General features: G+C 41.3%; 1 protein-coding gene across 1 annotated transcript in view; it reads left to right on the forward strand.

Moving 5' to 3' along the window:
• The first annotated feature begins 13,228 nt into the window (after positions 1-13,228).
• Positions 13,229-17,962, forward strand: part of VAT1L (vesicle amine transport 1 like) — a 53,440-nt gene continuing 48,706 nt past the window's right edge. Inside the window, exon 1 of the mRNA XM_035336634.1 lies at positions 13,229-13,589. Coding sequence (XP_035192525.1) covers positions 13,360-13,589 — 230 coding nt within the window. The 5' untranslated portion in view covers positions 13,229-13,359. The remainder of the gene's footprint in view (positions 13,590-17,962) is intronic.

Below are 17,962 nucleotides of genomic sequence, written 5' to 3' on the forward strand. Positions count from 1 at the left end.
AGCTACAGACTTAGGCTTCAAGCTTTCTTAGGCTTCCTTAGGCTTCAAGCTTTCACAGTAGTACAATGGGATGACGCACCTTAAAAAACAGTCATAGCATATGTCTGTTTGCCTAAAGTGAGAGCTGTATCTTAAGTAAATGCTAACTTTATCCATCATTCTCTGCTTGAATCTGACAGCTCAGAAATGTGATACTGAAATGTTATCTTTTGAGAATACGCTATTTAAGTTTTATGTAGGTTTTTAGAGGTGGTTGGTGGGGGGGGGGGGGTTGGGGAAGGGGTTTGCTCTTATTCTTTGTGTTTTTAAAGGAGGAAGAATATTAGAGGTAGAATTATTTATTTTTCTAATTGGAAGAGCATTCAATTAGAGCAATGCCAGGTAAAATCACAGAGCAACCTTGTTTAAAACTTTACTAGCTAAATCACTAATGACTTGAGTCAGAAAAAAAAAAAAAAAAAAGTGTGTTTAATTTTAGACGTGAACCTAGATCCCATTAAAAAATGCAAGAAGGACAAAAATAAGTAGCTGAAATGCTTTCCTGAGAGAGAAATTATATTATTTAAAATTTCCAGTATCCCATCAGACTCAATATTAAAAAAAAAAAAAGTTTACCTCAGTGAAATTTGTGTTATCTGTTCTGCACAAAATAATGCAAACCACATTAAGGGTCACTTAAGGTTCTTTTTATAATTCATTTTTATAATGTAGTTTAACCGAGGATTTCCCTGGGCTAAATAGGACTTTGTCATACATTTGATGCTTCCTTCAGGATCAAAGATCAGTCTGGGAACTACCAGAATGGGACAGGTGGAATAAAAAACAGTGATGGTGCAAATAGTCTGTCTGGTGCTTTGCTAAGACTATGGCATGTACCTCTGTGCTTTGCTTTGTTACTTTTCTTCCATCTTCCTCTGTTTTATGCCTTACTCACTTGGCCTCCGTTTATTGCTCTTGTTAAGTCCCTCACAATAGTCTTTTCTGACAGATAAATACACAGTAGGTAAAAGATGGAGCATGAAAACAGATGCCTTCAGACATAAAAACAAACAAAAAACAAAAACAAAACATTGGTGATGGATGATTGCAGATGGATGTTATCTGTTCTTTATATTGCATTTAGTACCTCAACTTGCAGTAGTCTTAACAACTTTCTAATAAGGAACCCTCAATTTTTATCTATTCCTTTCTTTGGTGCTTTGTGTTCTAGGGGAGGTATTGGAACAGTTATTCCTTTATAAAGAAACAGTACATTCCCATGTAGTGAAGACAATTAAAACTTAGTTTTGACCTGAGCATTCACTAAGCAATGTCAATTATTCCAGAGTTCACACGTCTTTAGTGAGTGGAGGTTTCTGAGTCACTTAAGTTGCTACGCTGCATATTTCAAAAGGTGCCTGCATTACCACAAGCTCCTAATTTAAAGACAACCTCAGACTGCCTACCAGATTTGATAGTGCTAGCTCTTTATGTAAAAACAGATTTTATTGGCAAGCAGGTAGTTTAGTGTATGTTTATTTGAAAACTGCTCTCATTTTCCTTTAATTATAGAACTAGAAGGCAATTCTGGAAAGAAGACCTAATCAGCCAGCCAGGTGGGGACAGTGGGGAGGGGTAGAAGGAAAAGGAAGATGACAATGACTTGTCCTGGGTTTCTGCACTGCCAGAAGCAGCAACCCTCCTGCTAGGAGTCCAGCCGAGGTGCTCAGGAGAAACATGCAACACTGTGTGGTGCCACAGGGAAAAGGGGTGGGGTGGGGGGCAGGTTCATTTGTACATCTACTCAAAATGCTTTGTGCTGAGGTAAAGATGATGCAAAGGACACGAGTTGCTGCTGCATACGGATATGTTTGTTTAGTTAATTGAGTTGTCATGACAACTACTTCATCTACACTGCTACAGTGTATAGATTGCCATGGGCACCTGATGACTCTAAACCAGCCATTGCACTTTCCAACAAAATCAGCAAGCCCTGTTTGGCCTGGTTCGACTAATGTGAAAGAATGTAGTTTTAATGGTCCTCCACCAAACAAACAAACAAACCCACCACCACCACCAAAACAAGAAAACTTATTTTTTAACAGTAGGTCACCACAGCTTTAGGTTGGTAGCATTCTTCTGTCTCATCTTGTAACTCACGAAATGCAAAACAACAGGGAGCTGTTCTCAACCTACAAAATAAACCAAAATCAAATCTTAACAGACTGATAGTGCTCAGATGAACCTCTGAGTATTTAACGTATATGACTGACTGCTCAAGGTTAAATGCACTCTAACCAGAAGAAAGTATAGAACAGTTTGAATTTGAGTCAAGACAAAATTATATCATTTTTCGCAATAACTGAATATTGTTTCATTTAAAGGATGCTACGATTCATTGTGATGCTTATCACTGAACACAGTGCAAGTAGCATATCCCTGTTTTAGCCCAATCTGGCAAGTATTCACAGTTTAAAATCCACGTTCCTTGGCACAGCTGGAACATCTGCAGTTCGAATTGGGAGCTAGAGAACATGCAACACTGGGAACTCGTGGGACTGCTCCTCTTGTTATGCTCTGCAGTGAAGTGGCACCCAGTTGTATGAGTGATTTTCAATGCAGAGGACCCTTGCCTTCGGGAGTGGGCTGCACTGAGGCTCCTTGCTTTGAACTTGCTGCCTTAGTAGTGAATGACAGGAAGGTACCGGAGGGCAGAGGAACAGCCCTGCTCTGCCCCTGTAACAGCACTCTGCTTCCTCCCTCCCTCCCTCAGCTGAGGCAGAAAGGGGGGAAATAGTTAACAGCAGGAATCCCACACCTTTGCTCGTGGTCAGCTTGGCACAAGGGATGACAGATATTTTAGGGAAGAGGGGCTACGGTGCCACGTGGGAAATGAAAAGGTCTGTGAAAGAGATCATTGGGTGAAAACGTATGGGAACTGTTCCTCTAAATTTTTGCTGCACAGACATTTATTTTTGTGTGGCTGATGCTCTAGGGCATTTTAAGCCACAACAGGTCCCTGGTGGTTTTCAGTGTGGCCATGTAAGCAGCTGGGCCAGCACAGCTGAGGAGGCGACACCTTGCAGCAGGCTGTGGGAATGAGCAGCAAGCAGCTGAGGAAGGGCTGAGTGGGAATACCCTAAGTTGCTGGAGACTTTGTCTTCAGAAGTTGCAGCCTGATTTACAGTTAGTCAGTTCCTGACAGCTAATCTGCCATAACTCTTTGTGTATGTGTACTCTTTCTATCCAGCTGTGAGGTAGAATGTGTTAGGCTAATTGAAAAAGGGATTTACCTCACAAACGGGGAGGTCTGTGGATTTGCAAAATCTGCCAGAGTAGCTCAGGAGATAGGAAGTAACTCAGCAAGGCATGATATTGATCACAGACATAAATCAATAAGTAGAGAACTGGAAGTTGTGACTTATGGGCTGTTTTAAGCTCTGCCACTGATTAGCAGCATATGCATGCTGTGTAGGTTGTGATTCAGGGGTCATAAACACACTGGATAATGTATTGCAAGATCTGCTTTCTGCATAAGAACTTCCTTCTTAGAGGGCACTAGTCAAAGGAGAGAGCAGTGATAAAGGAGAGTTGCTCTTGGGATATATCATGAAGCACATCGTGTAATTCTGTCAAGGAGCACATGTAACTAAGGATAAGGATGTGGTGTTATTAGGCTGGACTGAACCCCTCAGAATGCCTTTTTCCTGAGAAAAGAGTCTCCTGTTCTCCACTCTGGCAAAGAAACCCAGCTCCCAGCTGAGATACAGGAGCACAAAACACAGAGCGTAGCAGGAACCTATTCTCTGTGGGGCCACGCTAGCTCTCATGCAGCAATATGATATGATGGGGCTAATATACTGCTACGGGTCTTGACATAAAGAGGTCTTTAACTGGGAACTGTGACATACACATCAATTTCCTCTTATTTTAATTATTAAAATGATCTCTTCACTTTTAACTTCAGATAACCGAAGTTAAAAAGCCAGTTCTGATGTTGTTCACTAGCAGCATGGGCTGTGGTCACTGTAACTTTTCATCAAAATCTTTGCTAACATTCTTCAAAGTTTCCTCCAGAAGCTGACAGTCTTTTCTCAAGTCTTGGCTCTGCATTGTTATTTGAGGAGGGTTTTGGTCACAAAAATTACAGTTCAGGAAGCCTGCTAAAAGGTATTCTGTTCAATTGTTTTGACACCTCCCACCTCTTTGCTCCTTCATGTTCCCACCCATATTGCAAGTTCAACCTCCTCTCCCCGTTGCCTGGTTAATATTTTTGGTAATGAGAGAAAAATCCCACAGCACTGACTGTCTGGAGCAGTGTTCCTCTCTTCTGAACCAAGCTAATAATTGTGTATAGGTTCCTGCCCCTCTTTTAACTTGAGTAAGCCAACAGCAGCTTTATCTTTTCTAAACTGGATAAACTTGACAGTAATTTAGGCCTCTTCCAGCCTCCTACTAAGGAAGTAACTCCAAGGTGATTAAAGGTCTGGCATCTTATTAGAAAAACTCAATTTTTCATGGTCTTTTGGGATTACATGTGCTTGCCAATCCCACTGATTTCAAGGACTAGGAAGAAACTTGGACGACATTCTGCAGCAGTAGGTCTGGTGCTGCAGCTTAACCAAGATCATATTGATATTTGGATCTGATTAATAACACAATCCCCTTCTTCTCTGCCAGATACTACTCAGCATCTCCATCTTTAAAGATGGATGCTGATTAGTTACCTGCCATGAAAGGACTCTGCTTAGTTTATGGCTAAAATATTAAGCTGAAAAGTTTGTGTATTTTTCTTATGCAACAAAAAAAGGACGAACTTTTCTATTTGATAGTACAAAATACTCATTTCCCTAGAAATCTCAATTTCCTTTGTGCTAAATGTTAACCCTTCCTGACTTTTTTTTTTTTTTTTAACTAGATGTAGACTACATTTTGAATTATTGCTTTAAAGCCTAAGACAAATGCCAGCACTTGTGTGGTCCACCTTGTCCTGTAATATCACAAAGACAAACTGACTCACTGAATGCATTCCACAGTCCTGCATAAAACAGTTCCCAATTTTAATTTAAAGCAACTGCTATTCCTACCAGCTAGACTTTAGAAATAAAATTATCTCAAAATGATGGGAGATCAAACTGCATGCTTGGGAAGTAGTTGAGGCCCTTTCATTTTACCATGAAATAAAAAGATTTATCAGGAATGCCCAATTTTTCTGAGACTGGACAGAAGATCAAGCAAATAACTGTTTACAAGGATATCTGATTTTATCATGTCATACAGTGAGGAAGCTGCTGTGAGCTAAAGCTTCCATGAAAAAGATCATTTAATCAAGACTTCCAAGCCCTTTAACAATATCACAGAAGGACGGAAATTTCTGAAATGCACAGTGACCACAACAACACCATATGATCAGGTCATGGTAGGAAGCAGTCCCCAGTTTGATCCCTTATTTGGCACTTCAAAGTGTAATGTCCACTGAGGCCAAGTTCTTCTAAAATCTATGTTTAAATCATTTCTTCTCATTCTTATTCCTGACAGTTCACAAGTTACCAACGTTGGAATATATCTACACAATTTCTAGTGGGAGATAAAAATGAATGTTTACTTCATGGTGATTTTTTTTTTTTTTAAGGCGTGTTGTTTACCTAACCACATCCTTCCCCACTACTCTGATGTCTCTTACCACAGAGTTTTTATCAGAGACAGATGACTGAGAAAGCTGCATGGGCTGTGGACTCCTGACTTCTTTTTTCCCCAGAACTTCCAAATCTACTTATAAACCATGGAGCCTATCAGACCAGATCTGATTTCTAAAAATATTGGAGCACTGAAGAATCATTTATCTCAGTTACAAGTATGAAGGTTTGCTATGCAAGGCTTACATCAATTTTGTCTCCAGAAAATCACCTTTGTCTAACATTTAGCTGATTAATATAGAAAAGCACATTGGAAACTAAGCCAGCACTACTTCAAAGCTCCTAGGAAACAGAAAAGCCAGTACTTCTTCAAAGCCCCTAGGAAATAGAATGGCACAGTCAGTCCTCTTCTGTAGTAAACACACCAGTGTCAGCAAACTGGCCCCACTTCAGACTGGAATACTTGTTTTTCAGCTATCTTCCTGTACCGTGAAATACAGCTACCCATGTAATAAATAAGTCATAAAACTAGACCACTTATTGTGTGGTATTATAAATACTGGGAGCAGTGTGGATATCAATAGTATAAGCTTACCTCAGGTATGTCACTAGAATGCTTAATTATAGGCTAAAGAACCGCTTCTTGAGGTAGGAAAGGCATTAAAATTTTTCAGACCTGTTTCTCACCTATATTTTTTCTGTTAAAATTACTATAAAAAGAATCAATTTTTGCTCAAAAGGTAGACAACTGTCTTTTTGGTTGTGTTGTGGTTTAACCCTGGCAGGCAGTGAAGCCCCACAGCTCTTGCTCACTCCCCCACCGTGGGCTTGGGAGAAAAACAGAAGGGCAAAACTGCGAAAACTCATGGGCTGAGATAAAGACAGTTTAATAAGCAAAGTAAAGCTTTGCACATGAGCAAAGCAAAATAAGGAATTTATTCACTACTTCCCATCAGCAGGCAGATGTTCAGCCATTTTCACGGCAAGCAGGGCTTCAGCCATAACCCCAAATGTCTCCCCTGCTTCCTCCTTCTTTCCCGAAGCTTTTATTGCTGAGCACATCATATGTTATCTCTTTTGGCAGTCTGGATCAGCTCTCCTGGCTGTGTCCCCCCAAGCTTCTTGTGCACCCCTAGCCTGCTCACTGGCCGGGCAGCCCAAGGACCAGAAAAGACCTTGACCCTGTGTAAGCACTGCTCAGCAATAGCTGAAACATCCACGCCTTATCAATGCTGTTTTGGTCAGAAAAACAAAACAGCACCGTACCAGCTGCTGTGAAGAAAATTAACACCAACCCAGTCAAAACCAGCAGAAGTTTTAAAGCCAACTTGCAAACTCACATGTTTTAACAGAGTCCCTGTCTCTGCCAGCCCAAGTGAGATCTAACTCAGCAGACCTGTTGCAAACAGTTCCATTGCTCAACAATGCTCACAGCAAAACAATCTTCTGATAACCTGGGGGTTCTTTTTTTTTTTTTTTTTTTCCCCATCTGCTTTGTTTTTCAGTATTGCTTGAAGGAGAATAGAAGACAATGGAGTGACATGCTCAGTTGGTTTACTAAAATCAATGAATTAGAAAGTGGTTACCAGCTACAGAACTCAGGGAAAGAGGTCATTTATAGTTAGCATGATAAAACACTCCAAAGAAAGCACAATTATGCTGAAGACCATCCTGTTCCTCTCTTCAAAAGACCCATCAGAGAGGGCACAATTAAAGTGGCACTGAAAGCTGCATCAAGAGTTGGGGGGGTGTGGGGGAAGAAGAGTTTTTTCTATTGTAAACCCAGTAGAAATTCTGTGCTGTGACAGGGCACTCACAAAAGCTGTAAATTAGTATAATGCTTTCATGTTTAAATTCAAGCTAGAAACATTTCTTCCAGAGCACCAACCCATATGTCGTGTTCTCCTGGACTGTAACTTCAGAAATACATGAAACAGAGCTCAGCTTAGTAAACCTAAAAGCTCACTTTTGATATATATATATATATATATTTGTATGTTTGTTTTGAGCAGAGGAGCAGATTTAGGAGCTACCTATATTACACGTATAGATAGTTAATGAGAAAAAAACATGGCTCACAAACCCGTAAAATAGCTTGGTAGTTTGTCAAAGATAACTTTGATCAAAAATACAACACATCATTAGATGCAATCAGGCTGGAAGACAGCATTCACAGACAGATGCTCCTAATGATGTTGTGCACTGTAGTATAACCAAGGATAACTACTTATATTCAGTATAAAAACTGGATATCCTTTTCAAACTTATTGGCTGAATTCCTATCCTTCCGCATACTTCAGCTGTGTTGTACAGTTCAGAGACAGCTTTCCACAAGCTTCTAACAAGTTACTCAGGTTCCTTAATTACTGAAACCAAATTGAGTGAAAATGCCAAGTGTGATTACTCCTTCCAAATGCCTGGAGCAACTCAAAATGAATAGCACATAAAGCATTGTGCGCATCCACAGATATCTAACTGCCCAGTTGCTGACCACAGTACTTTCAAGAGGAGATTTAACACCTGCAATGATTTTTTACTTTCCCTGTGAATTACCTTAAAGAACAAGGTCTGAATAATGTCTTGGACCTGCCTGGGATTACCAGGTGGCATTGTAATATCCTAAAAATGTCTAAGGGTACTTAGCACTTGAACAGTGCTACAAGTGTACTCTAAATGTATGTTACTAGCTTATGTTTATATGAAGTAAACAGGGAAACAAAAAATTGAAATGGTGGAGTCAGGACAGTATAGCCAGTCTGCTCATGTTTTGAGCATAGCTTTTAGACAATGACATTCCTAATGTACTCATCTCCTATAACTTTGTCTCTCTCTCTAATTGTACATACAACAGGTGAAGATACTAAGTGGTAATTTTTTCACTATACTAACTATTCAGTTAATCAAAGAAATGGATAGTGTGGCTCTAAAAGTATATACATAAATGATGTTTTTTTAAAAGGGGTCATTTTGGTCTGTCCATCTTTATTGACAACTATCACTAACATCATGTAAATATTTTACAATGTTTAATTTTTCTTAAATTGTATCATTTATTGATCAACAATAATGTGATCAATGTATTTCTTTTCTATTGTACCCATCACTGAATAATCTGAGCACAATTTCTGTACAAGACAAATGATAAAATATGGAGAAATAACTGAGCAGTCAACAGGATAAGTCATACTGGCAAATCTTGGCCTTGCTAAATCCTGTGTGAATGCTTTGATTTCTTTTCCTTTTAAATTTAAAATGCAACTCCTGATGACTCTGAGGAGTTTTAAACCACTTCTCTCTGTTGAAGGGAAATGTACAGTTCCTTTCAGTGACTATAAACACAGAATTGCTTCTTTGCTTCTATGATTCATACATAGCTCCACCAGTAAGAAAAAGCCCCTGGCTAAGATAAAATAAAACAATTATCTCAAAGTGAATTAACATTACGAAAGAGAGATCTTCTTTGCTCTCAGAAACCAGAGAGATAAATCTAGCATGCTTAGAGATTCCTTTGCAAATTTCCTTGTTACATTCTATGCACAGATACAGGGAAAAAAGTCAATAAAACCATTTTCCTATTGATAAGAGATGTTGAGGACTAACGGTTATAGCAGCAGCTGAAATAGGTATTCTGAACATGCGGTCAAAACATAATACATAAGATGCATCTTCTGTCAAGTAATATGGATGTTTTACAGCACACAAAGCTGTAGGGAGAAGATGTTGAATCAGATGGAAAAGTTATGAGAGTCCCGAGGATTTGTTTTCTATCCTTGCACTAAACAAAATTTTTTAACAGAAGATTGTAAAGAAAGCAATGTTTTAGAACACAACATATTGTGTGTTCTATATTAAAACATGCCCTGTTTATGCATTAAGAAAGCCAGAAAAAAAAGAGAAGCTATTTTACTATTTTTTATTTATAACTGTAAGTAAATGCATCACTTAGCTTAAAATATTTTTAATCCTTAATTGTTTGAGAGAAAGTGTGATTTGATTTGTGCCTTTCGAAAACTACTGAGATAAAAACTGCAATATTATGCATTCTGAGCATTTGGTCTTGCCATCTATATATTACTTCCTTTGAGCAATATGATTAGCCACTATTCAGGGTCTCAAATGTTGCTTCTTCTAAGAAAACAAACCTCATTGCTCTTCTTCCAAAAAATTTGTCACAGAGTACAGAATAGGTATCAAATACAGAATGGTTCTTTTCCACAAAGGTCCAAGGGGATTTTTTTGTTTGTTTGTTTGGTTTGGTTTGATTTTTATCTCTCCACACAGAACCAAACTTTGCATTTCACACATCTACTTCAGCTTTCCATTGACCTTCCACATGATCAGTGTTTCCAGCAACAACTTGTATTTCTTCACCTATCTTACTCCAGAAGTATGGTAATATGATGCAGGGAGATTTATCCCAAAGGGCTGCTCCCCTCCATGAAACTGAGGCATGAATCCTCAGCAGAGTATCTGTGATGAAGACTGCTTTGTCCCTGATACACATAGGGTTTTTTGCTAAATGGATGATTATGTTCTGAAAATAAGGGATCTGAGTCAATGATAAATGTTGGCTGTAACTGCCAGCATTCATCCACTAGTATGTTCTTCCATTTTCCTGTGTTTTCCAGATACCATTTTAAAATATCATTATTGCAAAGAATAACAACACTTGACCAGCAGATAAAGATGGTGATCAAAGAACTCTTAATTCCCTTTTGTTCAGCTTCTCGTAGCACATTCATTAATATGGTCACTACTTGACATCACCCATCAAATCAGGTCCTACATTTTCACTTTTTCAGTCTAATCCAGCAGCCACTGAAGTCAATGCAAAGCCATCATTACAATTCAGCGTGTTGTTACTGTAAGTCTTAAGTGATACAAATGGCCAGTCCACAACCTATTTCTAGTGGTAAAATTTATAGTCAGCTGTCAGAATAAATCCTGGCTTTACATCAGTGTATTACATTTAGCATAAACTTCTGTACTGCATCATCCAATATTCTCAAAGAAGTGTTTATGGATTAAATCAAAATAATGGAATCAGGATTATGCAAAAATATGTGGTATATGTTCCCTCAGTTGCCACAAGTGACAAGGGCAAGTACTGGTTCTGTCATAAGCAAGATGTCACAATTCTGTGAAATGGCCATCCTTCAGGCATTTTGACTGGCAAACAGGATAGGGTTAAACCACTTGGGATAAATTCCTTATGGTTCAGGTCCAAGAAGGAATAGAGACAGCTTTAAATCATTACTAATCTTGATCCCAAGTCATCAATGTGAAATAGAACTACACTAGCAGACAAATCACGGCAAAATAACTGCCACACAAGGTCCAGATCCACTTCTTCTGGATGTTTCAGACCACTGGAGTGATGCAAGTGAGCTGCCCCATGGCCTCTTCATTATTCGGGATGTCACTTGGTTGACATACGCTACCTGCCTTACCTTCCTACTGCACTTTACCATTCAAGTTGGAACTGTAATAAGATGCCAGCTGAGTGAATCATCTGGAATCAAATGCGTGTTGTTCTTTATTCAGCTGCTGCTCGCCTGGTCATGCATTCAAATGGCCAGATCTAAAGTGACAGAACTTTGTATTCCTTTTTACAGCACTGAATTAGCCACGTATAGCAAACAGGGAGGGCAATATTCATGGTATTAACAGGGGAGCAAGGGAAGAAAAAAAGCTTCCTGACCTTTAAAGCAGCTAGATGCCTCCACAAGCTATTTAGAATGAAGTGGATGGCATCATTCTAACATGTCACACAGAAAATTCTCGATCGTGTTAATGAGCTGGTTTTGAATCCTTCTCCAAAACATATCTTAAGGACAATGTAAGCATCATTTAAGGCATCAGACTTCACTTTTGATAAAATCTGTTTGAACTTCTTGAGGTAATGAAGCTAGTGAAGCTCCCCTGTGGCTAGTATTCATTCTCCTTTGCTCCTAAAATGTATCTGTTTACTGCCTCATTTATAACACGCTTGGACGAAAAATTCTCAGAAACAGGGTGTAAAAAATGTTATACCTGCAAACTTCCTGAAGGCTAGACAGAAAACTCAGAAGTGTTATATACCAAGTAGAAAGAAATATGAAAAATCTATCTATTCCTCTGTTTGTTAATGGGAAAGTGTTTACCCCCCCTACTCATTAGAGTTATAGCTAAGACATTTCTAAGGTTTTTTTGCTACCTCTAAACACAATGTAAATCCATAACCTGAGATGAAATAAATGCATACTGAAATTAAGGAATATGGATGAACTCTGATTTACAACAAATCCACAGTCCAAAGAGATAATCCCTGTCACAAGTCAGAAAGGTCCTGAAATTTCTTAGAGAAGTGAGTTGCTGCAGGGGGTCTGGCGGAACTTTGTCCCTACCCAGATCCATAGGAATATTTTCTGTACATGCGGCATGCTGCATGGCATTTTGAAACTTCATAAATACATGCATAATTTTAGGCACGTAAGCAGTGGATTTATTCAGGCTGAGGGGCCATCAACAAAATGATGAAGGCATCTAATGCAGAACTTGATGAATAAAATTTAGCTACCTACAAACCCACGACTAGAGATCCTCCAAACGCACCTTCAGCTGTCATGTCACGCTGCAGGCACCCACCCTCATTAACGCAGGACGAAGTGACTGATGGCGAAGCCTCATTAAGGCCTGGAAACCAGGTGAGTCCCAGAAAGCTCCAGCTTCTGGAGGTGTCCTTATGGCACATCCTGTGCTCACATTAAAGGATTAAGCTCCCCACAGAATCCAGCAACCACCTGCAGCCCAGCGGACAGCATCGATCACCGCTGCAAGACCTGTTGTGTAAGGGCTTAAATATTCATCACAGCAGAATCTCAAACTTGAGTCGCTCGCTTACAAGCAATGTGTCAGTCAGGAGGCAACCGTCCACCGGGCTGTTCTTTCTGGTGCCAAGCACATCCACTCAGTTGGCCCCCAAAACTGCTGAAGGACAAGGAATTGGTAAAGAATGGCTTTGCATGCCCAATTCCTCAGTGACTAGAGGCAGTTGTGAAGGTGATGCTGTTTTCAGAATGACTTTGAGTGTCAGGCACCTTAATTAGCGATCAGAGCTGTCCTGCCGTTGAGTGAGCATGGGGCACAGAGGGGACCTGGTTGAGGACATCCCGATCATATGGGGCTCTGGGCCTTGCCATGCTTGTGAAGCCATAGCAGTGCTGGCATGTGAAGTGACAAGGGGATGGGTTCGTGCTGATTCCACAAGACCACAATGCATGGGTGGCACGCCACCTGCGAACACCTCAGCAGGCACAATTCCCAGCCCCACGAGGCTGAGCCCCCTGCCCTGGGGCTCACACACCATGCTTTCAGCGGGTCGCAGCTATGCCCAGGCCTGATCCAAGGCCACCGGGAGGACTTTTTGGGGCTTTGACTCGGGGAGTTGACGACACCACCCGCGGCTCCCCTGCCGCCTCAGCGCCCCTCCCGGCCGCCCGGCGCCGGCTGAGGGGCGGCGGCCGGGCTCCCTCACGGTGAGGCGGCCGGGCTCGGCCGCGGGCCCTGCGGGGCGGAGGCGCGGGGCGGGTTGGGGCGCCGCGGGGCCCCCCTGCCGCCGAGGCGAGGCGGCGGAGGGCGCTGCGCAGCCGGGCGGTGCATTGCGGAGGGCGGGCGGACCCGCGGCCATTCCACACGGCGGCACCGCGCCCGGCGAAGCAGCGGCAGAGGCGGCAGAGGCAGCAGCCGGCGGCGCAGCCCCGCCATGGCCAAGGAAGGAGCGCAGCGAGCGGAGGAGACGGAGCAGATGATCGAGAAGGAGGGCGGCAAGGAAGCCGCCGAGGGCAGCGCCGCCGGCAGCCTGCGGGCAGCGGACACGAAGGAGATGAGAGCCGTGGTGCTGTCCGCCTTTGGAGGGCTCAACAAGCTCCGCGTGTCCAAGAAAGCCATGCCGGAGCCTCAGGAAGGGGAGCTGAAGATCCGCGTGAAAGCCTGGTCCAGTATCGTCTCCTCCGGCGTGTGTCCGTGTGTGTGTGTGTGTTTGGGTGGGTGGCGGGAGGACGGCGCTCAGCACCTGGTGCCCTCCCGACTGCTGCTGCCCCTTGGTTGTTTGGTGCTTTCCCTTGTCTGGTGCTGCCCCTTGGTTGTTTGGTGCTGCCCCGTGGTTGTTCGATGGCTGCCCCTTGGTTGATGCTGCCCCTTGTTTTCCTCCCGGGAATCCCGCCTCTATCACCATAGTTTTTGTTCGGAGCTTGTGCAACAGCGGGGCTGGTGTTGAGAACAACTTACTGGGTTTAATTCCTCGCCCAGCCGATACGTGGTTAGCAGGCTGCTGGGATCCTAAACGGAGCTTTCCTAGAAGGCTTTTTTTTTTTTTTTTTTTCCCTAACAATTGGAGCAGGCTGTTCTTCCTAGATAGCTAGTTCGCAGCACACATGTTCCTTATGAAAACAGTGGTTTTTTTTTTGTTTTGTTTCGTTTTGTTTTGTTTTTCCAAGTGGCAGAAGACAACTTTAGGGCCTTATTACACAACTTGATGTGTAACAGAGGCAAAATTAATTTTACCTAAGACAAAGGCTTCTGGTCTGTTGTCCCCTTCTGTTGCATGAAAACATGATGCTGCCAGAGGAAAAAGGCCAAGGTGAAGGCTGAGTGGTTTATTTTGAGCAGCATGCCCTAAAAGTGATGCTGTCACAGGGCAGCGAGTTTGAACCCTGGGTTGTAACAATGATGTGCCTCAGGTGTTGGAGCCTTGGGGCACAGTGGAGTGTATCAGCCTTTTTAGACAGCCCACTACCTGTGTGAACTCCAGTTCATACCAGTACCTGTATGAACTCCATGTTCAGCAAAGCGGTAGGCATGCATGTACCATGAATAGCAAGTTAGCTGTGAAAGAACACTTGGCTGTAAAATAGAAATATTCTGCTCTGTTACAACTACAGTTGCTTCCCAGGGTAATATCATCATTAGGGAGCTGTGCGAGTTGCACGCGTGCTGTTTATAGCATCAGTAGATCCGCTCAGCTACTTCACAGTTACTGCCAGCCTGCACAGTACTGTGTACGTTTCTGAAGCTTTCATCCACACCCCAGGAGCATGTAGGCTGCGTGGTCTGCTCGTCAGTCCTAGCTGGAAATGGCTGTAGGGCTGAAAGGTAGTCGGGTCACCAAAGTTTGCTTTCAAACAAGCCAAAATCAATTTGCCGATCTTCTTGACCTACGTCTGTAAATACAGAAGATTGATCGGGATGATGATGGACTTGTGGTCCAGTCTGGGAGACTGAGTGAGAGAAATGTCTGTCGGCAGTGCAGCGCGGTGTCCACCTGTTAATGCACACAGTACAGAACGTGTCAGAGATGAGCTCCTCCTAAGTCATTATTGATGCCAAATAATGCTCAGTTGAACAGTTCTTAGTTGAATCAGTTTTGTAGTTGACTCATATGAGTTGACTTGTAGAGAAAATTAACTTATTTTAAGAAGAATGTGTGTATGTATGATAAAATACATCAGTAAAACCAGTTAAATTATATGTATACATTTTATAGTATTGTGCTATAAATAGAGGTGATGGAGGATACGTTGCTATTAGCACTAAGCCAGTTGACTAATTCTTTTGAAGGTCTGGTATATCAATGATCCAATTGAAAATGTCTCGGTTGTGATGAGTCATGTGTTAGCCTCATTCTGTGACTAAGAAGTGGAACAGCCATCAATGTCCAAGCTGAGTCACAGCTTCTGCATACTCCCTGAAATAATTTTTGATTGATAATGGCAGAGCAGTTCAAATTGCTGTATTTGTTTATATCATAATCTGCAGCCTACAAAATGCTAGTGTACATATTGTTTAAAAGATGAGACAAATAGAACAAACCCAAACAGATATTTCAGATAGGATGTGTGAGTAAGGAGTGGTGTCCTGTAATTACCTCCCTTTATTTTTCTTTTGCTCTGTTATAATTATTTCTTCATTCTGCTGCTATACATGTGTGTCATGAGGAATGAAGCAGAAATGACTCTTCTGACTTGGTAGTTGTGAGACAGCAGCACTTAAAAAAACTGGTAGCAAATAAAAGAAATCCTAAATACAGCAGAATAGCAGACAGAGTATGAATTTCATTCTTAAAGGGAGCCTTGTTCATGTGGCTGTTTCTGGATGAAAAGCATGAGTTTTTCAGGCGATTTACTTGCTGGGGTAAGAGGAAGGCTACTTCTGAGAATGTAGAACTCAATACTCTTCTTTGCTCTGTTGTATTTCATTGACTTTGGTGATTAATTTCAGTGGAACCTTACAATGAAATAAGAAAGACCAAAAGTGACTGCTGTCCAAACCTTGCAGACCATCCTCAATGCTCTGGTTTGGTATTTTGAGGTGGAAGGTGCTGGGCATCCCCTAGTAAGTGGAACAGAGCAAAGAGAACCAAGCTGACCATTGCTGGTCTACTGATAAAAGAATTGTACCCACAAAATGTACCCAATATTGTACCCACAGAACTTTCCACATTTAAAAAATGCAGCAAAGCTAAACCACAAGAATAAAAAAAAAATCTTCAAGATCCTCAAAACTATTAAGGTAAAGCATAGCAAGCTTAGCAAGTCAGATTCAAAGATAATTATATTTTGATAAATTCTGTCTCCAGAGATGGACAGATAAGTCAGTATGTGTAATTCGTGCCAGTATCCCAGCTCTGTCACAGAAAGGCTCTTGCAGAACCCCAGTGTCAATGTGCTGACACTGGTAATTTATATCCTCCCCTATCTCAATTTACACACAGTTCTTGCTTTAGGATGTAAAACACACAACTGCAGGAAGCCATGTGTTTTTCCTCCATGGATCACTTTGATTTTATACTTCCCCCTCTGCATATGCACTTGCTTAAAGTCCAGCAGTCACTTTGTTGCACTGCACACCACAGCAGGCAATGCTGGTTTGTACTAATACAAGGAATAAATTGTGTTGTCTAGAACCACCACTCGTCATGAGACTTGCTTGTGATCCTCTGTGCAGCAAAACTTCCCTTTTCCCATGTCTGCTATAGGTTGAATCTCAGTAAAGGATTTGATAAGGTCAGGTTTCTTGGATGTAATTAGTAAACTAGTCATTCATTTTTGGGCCCTCCAGGTCATTCAAAGAAAAAAAGAAGCAAGTTGTTGGTTTCATCTCACAACCCAGTTGTGCTTTCAGGTCTACTGTTGTTGATACAACTTGTTGAGATCTGGCTGGTAAAATAAAACTACCCATTTCTACGTGACAGTGCAGAGGATGTATGTAAGCAACAGGGATGTGAAAGCACATAGACTTGTAAGAGATTAAAGGTGAAGTGAATGAAGAAGCTGGTAATTAAATTAATAAAAACATGCAACTTAAACACTCTACAAGGTACTTAGTACTTTTTTTCCTCTTCACATCACAGCTGTTTTAGTACTAAATCTTGTAAATTCATTGTAGAGATTAACTTGCTTTTTTTGTTTTATTTAATATTGCTGTCTTTCATTGAGGATAAAGAAATGGAACTAGAGGAGAACTGAATTGCTAGTACCATGTAGTTAGATGCAAAACTAAATATTGTCTGAGAAGTTATTTTGTAAGAATGAATGTTTTTAGGAAGAGTATAATAATTTTCCAAAAATAATCAGTACTTCTGCTTTTAAAGCTAAAGATTATGTGTTCAGGTCACTTTTAAACCCTGTATCACAATTGAAAATGTTAATTTGGTGACATTTCCTTTTTTATTTTCCCTCCCCTGGTGACCTACGTCTCATGAATGCTGTGTTGTCTACATGTTGTGCTCTGTGTCTCTTCTGTCTTTTGGTTTGTTGTCTCTGTTCAGTCTGTGTGCGTCTTGATTAGTATCTGACTAAAGCCCCATCTCATAAATACTTGTGCACATCAATAACTCTGTGTATCAGAGGAGTTGCTGGTATCATATGCATGAGTAGGACGGGCTGAATGCATAGCTTCATGGGCTCGGGGGAGTTGGCATGCAGCAGTTCCAGCTAACAATAAATACAGGGCTGTGTTTTACAAGAATGGATTAATGCTGGAGCATATTTTGGCTAGTTAGAAGTTTTAACTGTGTGTACAGTGTTTGTGCCAGGAATCAGTATATGCAAAGTGCATAAACATGGTACCTTTTAGTTGTGTGTTTCTGTTTAGCTTATTTGTTTTTGTTGGCTGCCTAGAAAACCACATCTTACTAACTGAAAATGGGTAGCATGTAAAAGACAAAGCAAAGACGCTTCAAGACTTTTGTAAAACTCACGCTACAAGGGAAAACTGTAAACTTCCTGAGCAGCAACCCTGAGGACTCCCAAAGACCAAATTAACCATTGTAAAACTGTACAAAAGTGATCCAGGAGGAAGAGTTATAA

Source organism: Oxyura jamaicensis, chromosome 11 (assembly GCF_011077185.1).
Source record: "Oxyura jamaicensis isolate SHBP4307 breed ruddy duck chromosome 11, BPBGC_Ojam_1.0, whole genome shotgun sequence".
Classification (NCBI taxonomy): Eukaryota; Metazoa; Chordata; class Aves; order Anseriformes; family Anatidae; genus Oxyura; species Oxyura jamaicensis.